Source organism: Rosa chinensis, chromosome 5 (genome assembly GCF_002994745.2).
Source record: "Rosa chinensis cultivar Old Blush chromosome 5, RchiOBHm-V2, whole genome shotgun sequence".
In the NCBI taxonomy this organism is placed as follows: domain Eukaryota; kingdom Viridiplantae; phylum Streptophyta; class Magnoliopsida; order Rosales; family Rosaceae; genus Rosa; species Rosa chinensis.
This window is the reverse complement of record NC_037092.1, coordinates 64,725,522-64,734,339: the sequence shown is the minus strand read 5'-3', so window position 1 is coordinate 64,734,339 and position 8,818 is coordinate 64,725,522. Positions and strand designations below refer to the sequence as shown.

The window sequence follows — 8,818 nt, the reverse complement described above, 5'->3', positions numbered from 1 at the left end:
TTCTTGGCTTGAAGACACGCGCGTGTTGATGCAGGCGTGTAGTTGGAATCTGGTCGGAAATTGGCAGTTGGTGGCTGCCCTTCTCCCTTCCTTTTTTTTTCTTTCTTCCTTCTCCTTGTTCTTTTTTTTTTCTTTTTCTTTCCGGGCCCAGCCCTTCGCCCCTTTTTTTTTTCTCTCCTTTTTTTTTCTTTTGGGCCGGCTGGGTCCTTTCCTTCTTCCTCCGGAGCGCATTTCCTTCTTCCTCCGGCCGGGTCCTTTCCTTCTTCTCTCTTTTTCTTTATTTTTTTCTTGTGGCAGTGGGCCACGTCTTCTTCTTCTTTCTCCGATTTGCAGGGGTTCTCTCTTCTCTCCCTTTTTTTTCTTCTTCTTGTTGGTTGGGTTTGCAGGTGATATCGATCAAATTTGCAGGTGGAAGCGACGAGAGCGCTGGGGTGCGTCACGGGCTTGCAGGTACTGCTGGAGCGAGGGAGGCAACGCGGGGCAGGGGCTTGGGCTGCTGGTGCGGTAGCGGCAGCAAGCAGAAAGCTTGCGTCTGGGCGCGGGGGCACCGTGCAGAAGGGCAGCGACGCAGGAGGGCGTGTGTGCAGCGTGGGCAGGCAGGCGGATCAGGCAGACTGGAACAGGCGAAGCAGGCGGACTGGGCAGAGCTGGTCGCTGGTCGGAAGTGCTGCAGATCGGAGGCGCTGCAGATCAGAGGCCTGGGCTGCTGCTGCAGTTCGATGTGCTGGTGCTGCTGCAGATCGCGGGGCGCTGGGGAGGAGGCCGGCCGGTGAGGTGAGGCTGAGGCCGGAATGGGGATTTTGTTTTTTTTTTTCTTTTTGTTTTTGGGTTGGCGGCAGAGAAGTCTTCTAAGGGTTTTTTTTTTTTTTTTGTAGCTAGGGTTAGAACTCGTGCTAATAACGTGTTGTAGGAGAATAGAATTGTATATTATCATTGATAATAGGAGCCCTTTAAATAGGGAGTTACAAGGTACCCAAAAGGTAATAGAATCCGATTACAATTGAATACCTAAAACACATTCCTATTACAACTCTAAGCCCTAGTTTGTAGAGGCACACATTATGTCGATATCCTTCAACATAAACCATTATTTATAAATTTTACAAGGATGCAGGACTTCGCATCAAATGGGCATCATGGCCGATCTCTGGGTTCTATGGCCATATAATAATGCATGAACTAATATTTACTCTATCATGCAACGTGGTAGCTCATTCCCTCGTTCTAACCATGGGCCTTTGTTAAAGGGAACAAATTCGCAGTCGGGAGAATAAGAAACTCAGAAGGATCCAGTTGACATATGAAAAATCTGAAACAAAAATTGGACCCAAGTAATATATGAGATATGTCATAACTGCAGTCTGCATAGCATTTGGAATAAAGCACAGGCCCTAACAGACAGCCCAAGCCAATCTTCTGTTTCACAAGGCCTAAGCTGCGTAATGATAGAAACATAACAAGCCCTTGGATCAGTATAAAATGATGAGAAAAGTTAGGAATTGAGTTAGGATTACATTAGATAAAGAACTCGAATTGAAATGTTTTCAAAATAGTGGATTGTTTGGCATTTAAGAGGAAAATAGAGTGCTAATAAGTAATAAGTTAATCTGTGACTAATGAGAGGGAATTCCCTACAAATCTATAATCCATAGCAAGATTATTGTTAAGAGCTCCATCAAATAGTGCATAGAATTAAAAAAAATAAAAAATAAAAAGAGAAAAGATTGGAGTGATATATGACCCATCGAAAGCAATTAGTGTATGTCGGGACTCGGAAGAAATGGTTGAAACCTTTCACCCCAACTTCTAGTAATTGAAATGGAATTACAATTCGAATGCTCTTACGACGGAGGCGTAGGTCCTTTGTTGCACTACCTCCGTGATTCTCCCCTCCACGGACGGATGTCTTAAACTTAATACGTTAGTAGTACCATTATGATTTATGAAGACCCGCCTGATTTAATTTCTAGTTGACCATTCATATTAACAATGCATAAAAATGTAGGATGGGTTAGAAAAATAGAAACACTGTATGGAGCTAGACAAAAATTATAAAAGTTATGGTTTGAACTACAATATAGTGATACCATTTTAGTATATTACGGCAAGCTCAATTTGACCATTCATTTTAGAAATGGTGAGTCTAGTTAGACCTCCCAATTTACTATTTGGACCTCCTCTAATTTTTGTAAAAATTTAATCACTGTTTTACCCCTCTTATAGAAAATACAAGCTTTTGGCCCTCATATATCCAAAAAAAAAAAAACTACAAGTGAATATTGCAGCCGTCTGCAATCCCAATAGAGTTCCAATGCAATATGTTTACACTATTTTTTTGCAGATCCAATATGTTTTCTCCCTGGTCTCTCTATCAAACTTAAGGAACTATGAATTAATCTATATTAATCTTTCATTTAGCAACAAAGGCAATCCAATGGGTTATTTCTGAATAAATCTGAGCAACGGAGGTAGCGAAAATCAGTATTCTACAATCCTTTACTAAAGAAATATAATTTCTATTGTCATTATCAACATGCAAACTTTGTTTTGCAACCATACAATTAACTCAAACCAATTCCTCTTTTTTTCTTTCTTTTCTTTGCGAATATTTGTTTTTGGTCTTGTGCCGCAGACCAAATCGCGGAACCTTTGCGGTAAGGCTTGGTACCCGGCAACCAACTAGAGCTGAAAATATAAATGGATGGAATAGGAGGTTGATAAAATGGTATTCAAATATGTAAAATAAAAATAAGAGTAAGTTAGGAAATTTGATGGACAAAAATAAATGAGGTATAAAAAGCAAATTTGGAAGTCTGAATAGAATCACCCTTTTAGAAACCAATGCACTAAAATGGAACTAGCTAGAAACACTATTATGGAGCTAGACAAAAAATATTAAAGTTTTAAGAGTAATATGACATCAAGCTCAATTTGACCATTCATATTAGAAAATGAAACTACCTAGCTAGAAACACTAGTATGGAGCTAGACAAAAAATATAAAAGTTATAAACATGCTATACTTGAACTACAGTATAGTGATACCGTTTTAGTAAATTACGGCAAGCTCAATTTGAAGCCTTTTATTGTTTATTCATAAATTTCATGTATACAATGTCATATTAGTCTCCCAGAAGAAAACGTACAAATGAAACTACTACTTGATTCTTTGAACCAATTAGGAAAACAATGTGAATTTCTCTTGATCGTGATCAGTATGATGTCACTCCTCCACTTGTGATATCAAACCCTGAAGATTGACTAGTAGTTTGGAACCTGCAAACCTTGCAGAGAGGTGAGAACAGTGAAGGAGTTCTGTACTTGTCCTCCCCACCCATCATCGGCATTGGAACTCCAACCTTGACTGGACTAACATAACCTGGCCTATAAGTCTTGCCCAAAACTCCTTCGACAAGATCAGATAAGTTCGAAAATCTGAACTGTGTTTCCAAGTGAGCAAAAGTATCATCAGCTGGTATTTGATACTTATGAACCTTGTTTTCTTCTTCTCCAATAGGCCTAATCTTTATGTCCATTTCCAGTAGCCCTGCAACTGTAACTCTTACGTTGTTAGTATCATCGGTTCTTTCCACTATTACCTGTCGTTCTTGATCACCATTAGTCCTCCAATCGGCTTCTCCATCAGTAGGAATGCTAACCGACTCGCCATCCCACCTTACGATGAGAGCATCAACTTTGTCAGCCCACTTTGAGACTTTCTTCGCTGCAATGACAAGGTTGTGATTGTCGAACATGATTGAGAGGGCTTGAACCCATGTGAAGTCGCGAGTCCTTCCAAGTGGTCGAGTCCCAATGAAGTGTGCATTGATCTGGAGGTTATCATCTGAAACAATGGCAAAGTTTACTCCCTTGGCTCCATGGAAGTAGAACATAACACCATCTCCACCAACAAATCGAGGATCATAGCAGAGAGAACCATACCCATTACAGTTGGCTCTTCTAACTGCAAAAAACACATCCAAATTAATTATTAGTACAAATATCTATCCTATTTTGCAACACGTCATGTCCAGTTAGGTACAGTATATAACTCTATATTCGGTTCAGTAGGATACTGATATATAAATAGAGGTGAATGCAGTTGCTTACACTTGCAGGTGACTTCACACTTGCTGCCGCAGTTGACGAAGCAGCCCTTGTGTTTCTTGTTCTGCTTAGGCTTTCTCTGAGGGCACTCCGGTGGACAGACAAGGGTCTTGTAGAAACAGGTGCCCTGAGCTTTGCACATGCATCTCTCTTGTCCGGTTGCTAGTGGTGACAATACCTGGTAGTTTGTAACATCAGCATAAACTTGATTTCCGTTCCCATTCCCGTTTCCGTTTCCATTGCCATTGCCATTCCCGTTGCCGTTTCCGTTGCCACTGCCAGTATTGCCGTTCCCATTCCCGTTGCCATTGCCACTGCCAGTGTCGCCGTTCCCATTCCCATTGCCGTTGCCACTGCCAGTGTTGCCATTGCCGTTCCCATTTCCGTTGCCACTGCCGGTGTTGCCATTGCCGTTGGCATTTCCGTTGCCACTGCCAGTGTTGCCGTTTCCATTCGCATTTCCATTGCCGTTGGCTTGACCAAAAACAACAGAGGCTTCCATCGAAATGAGCACCACAAAGAGAGCCAACAAAATATATGACCCTCTAACTTTAGCCATTGCTAGCTACCGTATGTTTATTATATGTTCTATCCTTCTGTTGATTTACTTGGTTATGAGAATGAAGGATAGATGAGAATAGCTTGGTTCAGAGAAGTATATATAAGGGGAGCGGGCTATTATCTTATCATTTTAATTCAGAATCATTTGCTTTAGTTGACCAAATGGTTAATGACTTTATTTTTGTTTAGGTAGGCATACAAAACGTCCATACACAATAAACCTTTTGAGAACCTAAAGCTTTGGTGTACCTTTTGCAAGTGTATTAACCTCCAAATCATCCCTTCCAATTATATTGGCCTAGAACATTATCATTTCTTACGGAACCCTCAAAGTGTTTTTCGAATCACTTTCTGTGAAAGTTTGATGACACAAGTTAGTTGATTGCAAACACCATTTCATCCGTCACATTCTAAATATGGCAAACTAGGGCGGACAGAGTGACTTCCAATATATGACCTTTTTTTTTTTTTTTTTTTTCTAATTAGAAGTTGAATTTCATTGATAGACTTCAAATTACCACTTGAAGAGTAAAATACGGCCCTTATTGAAATACGTACTTTATCTGAAAATTTTGGGTGGAAGAGAAAATGAGTATCCCCATTCTAAGAGCATAGTTAGCAGATTCTATCTTAGCAACTCCACTAGAATCTTCAATGGAGATGTCTTTTCCCACATGGCAAATCCAACAACTACTTTTGACGGATTATGTTCCTCCGATCCATATGTCAATTCTGACATGGTAAAAGACATCTTCTTTCATATGTCAAATTTGACCCCTCTATTTCCCAATGTCAATTCACTACTTACCGAGAGAAAGAAAACATTTATGAACAAAATTTTTGACATATTGGTTGGAGATAAGATTAGCCAAATGTCAAATTTAAAACAAGAAGTCAATTTTATCATGTCACATGTCAAATTTAAATTTGACACAAGCCAAAAGACATCTCCATTGGAGACGCTTGTGACTCTCCATTTTTATTCTTAGTTATTTGGCTCATAAATATAGAGAGCAAGACCTTCTATTATTTTTGTTAGATTAAAACATTTATCTTAAGTTGGTTTTTTTGAAACATTTCCAGTTGTTTTGGTCGACGTTGCGTGTAATTTATAAGTACATTTAAACTAATTTTCTTAATTTAAAATATTTTAATTCAAGACTAGTTATAACTAGAGAAAATTGATACAAACCTATTTTAGAAGGAGCTAGTTAAAATTACTTTTAAATTATTTTGACTGAAATTTAACTAAAATATAACTAATATTATTAAAGATACTCTAATTAATTGAAAAAAAAATACATACATATTATTATTCTCGAGGTAGAAGTTATATCCTATTGTAACCAAACTTGTGCATAATCTATACCCAAAGCAACTTCCGGAAGGGTCTCCTTACAAATTCTAGGGGCATTCCATTCTTCACCAATCACCACACAATCTAAATTTATCACCTGTCACACTATTAATCGACGAATCCCTAATCTATGAATTTGGTTAAAATGAACAGATTACATTTGTTGGACTATTATCATCCATGCATGCATCTAAAATAGAATGGCATCTTTTTTTTTCGTCATTTGTGGAGACTTAAATTTGAAATCACTTGAGACTGTTATCAAAAGTTCAAAACCCCATACTCAACCGGCCATTCCATGTGCCCAGTTCATCATTGTTTCTAAAGCCCTAGAGTTGCTTGTTTTGCAACTACATTACAACAGAAATTCATTGTACCTAAACGTAAAATGATTTTTGGACAGCTCTTCTACTATAAATATGCAATATATTGCTGAATCCAGAAGACTGATCACCTGAAATTTACTGGGCCGCCCTCTGAGTCAAGATTATTAGATTTTGGATCAATTATTTCAAAATCAGGTTAGTGAATCTTAATCACCCAAAAAAGAGTCATTTACATGTTCTTTTTAATAAAAAAAGAGAAATTTTAAATGAACACGTCTAAACTACTTAATACACACTCCTTATTTTAAAATTTTCTTTGAATACCTTTTAACCCTTCTAATAAGGTTGAACAACAATAAAAATTTGATATGTGGCCAATAAGATCCAAATATGAGGATTTGGTGGTAGTTTCTGACCTTGTTGGGAATAGTTTAATCATCTTATGATCCTGACCTCTAGGTGAAGATTATAAAACAAGAACAATAATAAAGCTAAAGAATTATATCACACACAAGCAATCAAAATCCACAAATAAAGGAAGATCAATGAGAAATAAGAGAAGTGATAGAAAATTAGTACACTTGGAATTTGCCAAGTTTTTCTTTCTCTTGGCAAATCAATTATGAAGAGTTGAATATAGAGTAGCACAACTTCTCTATACCAGCCCAAGACTTAATACTAGACAACCAACCACCCTACAAAACTAACCTAGACTATTGTGTTGTAATTTTTAACCAACGAAATCACTTTGGTTTTCTAATCATCTCTGCATTTCTCTGGTTTTTTTTTTTTTTTTGAAAGGGATTATATGGATTTCATTCATACGGTAAGGCCAGAATGACCATTACATATCCTTCCGCTACCATGTACAGATAGTCAAGAAGTTGTGATGTAAAACACCACGATGATACATAGTCTAGATCATTCATTCAAACATGTCATGCTCACTTATTCTAGTGAGCCTATGTACTATGAAACAAAGCATAGTAATAGGCAACATACCCTAAAGGCTACATCTGTTCCTTGCCCTTGAAGCTAGGGCTAGTCGGCATTTCCGAGTGGAGATAGGAAAGCACATCGTCAGCAGATACCTGTGTCTTTGGCTTGGGAGGATTCTTGTTTCGGAACCCCAGTGGCCGTCCCCTTAGTAGAAAAGAATACTTCAATTCAGGGTTAATTCGATAATTCTATTCATCCCACAATAAGGGTATATATACAAGTACAAAGGAGTAGTCTAACTCTAATAGGAAACAATCTTTCCATAATTACAGGATATCCTAATTAAATAAAATCCTAATTACATATAGATTTACATCGATTCTACACTCCCCCTCAAGTTGGTGCATAGATGTCTATCATGCTCAACTTGTCAATTGAGCTGTCAAATACCTTTCTGCATACTCCTTTAGTAAGAAAATCAATTAATTGCTCCTCTGAGTTTACAAATGGAAAGCGAATAACCTTTCTGTCAAGATTTTCTTTAATAAAATGACGGTCAACCTCCACATGCTTTGTTCTATCATGCTGAACTGGATTATGTGCAATCTCAATGGCAGCTGTATTATCACAATGCAAATCCATAGGCTTTTTAAGCTTGTAACCTAGGTCTTTCAAGACATTACGAATCCACAACATTTCACAGACTCCGTGTGCCATACCTCGGAACTCAGCTTCTGCACTTGATCTGGCAACAACTTTCTGCTTTTTGCTACGCCAAGTGACAAGGTTCCCTCCAACAAAAGTGAAGTACCCAGATGTAGAACGTCTGTCAGTTTTATCACCAGCCCAATCTGCATCTGTGTACCCAACAACTTCCAATTCATCTTTTTTCTGAAACAGTAACCCTTTACCTGGCGCCATCTTCAAGTACTTCAAAATACGAAAGACTACATCCATATGCTCTTCACTATGACAATGCATAAATTGACTAACAACACTCACAACATAAACAATATCAGGTCTAGTATGTGAAAGATAAATCAACATTCCTACAAGACGTTGATACCTCCCTTTATCAATTGGAACTTGATCAGGATAAATAGCAAGTCTGTGATTCATCTCAATGGGTGTCTCCATTGGTCTGCAGTCCCGCATCCCCGTTTTAGCAAGTAAATCAAGGACATACTTCCTTTGTGAAAGCAAAATCCCCTTCTTAGACCTTGCAACTTCAATACCCAGAAAATACTTCAGTTGTCCCAGATCCTTCATTTCAAACTCCTTTGACAGATACTTTTGCAATTCATTCATCTCTTTCAGATCATCCCCTGTAACAATCATGTCATCAACATACACAATAAGAGCTGTAATCTTACCATTTTTGCTTTTGATAAACAAGGTATGGTCAGAATTGCTCTGTCTGTACCCAAAGGCTTTCATGGACTTTGAAAATCTTCCAAACCAAGCTCTCGGAGACTGTTTCAGGCCATACAAAGACTTCTTCAATTTACACACCTTGCCAACGTCACTTG

The 8,818-nt window shown here is 38.3% G+C and overlaps 1 protein-coding gene across 1 annotated transcript; it reads right to left on the bottom strand.

Moving 5' to 3' along the window:
* Positions 1-3,132: 3,132 nt before the first annotated feature.
* LOC112163842 lies at positions 3,133-4,711 on the bottom strand. The gene is made up of 3 exons (XM_040505458.1): positions 4,563-4,711; positions 4,110-4,292; positions 3,133-3,963 (listed from the first exon to the last, which is right to left on the bottom strand). Exons 1-3 carry the CDS (start codon positions 4,663-4,665, stop codon positions 3,212-3,214), a joined length of 1,038 nt encoding a protein of 345 aa, XP_040361392.1. The 5' UTR covers positions 4,666-4,711; the 3' UTR covers positions 3,133-3,211.
* Positions 4,712-8,818: the final 4,107 nt, after the last annotated feature.

Coding starts and splice junctions, on each gene's coding strand:
- LOC112163842 (XM_040505458.1), bottom strand. CDS start 4,665: ATGGCTAAAGTTAGAGGGTCATATATTTTGTTGGCTCTCTTTGTGGTG. Junction 4,293..4,562: donor AGCCAACGGCAATGGAAATG/CGAATGGAAACG, acceptor CTGATGTTACAA/ACTACCAGGTATTGTCACCA. Junction 3,964..4,109: donor GTGTGAAGTCACCTGCAAGT/GTAAGCAACTGC, acceptor TGTTTTTTGCAG/TTAGAAGAGCCAACTGTAAT.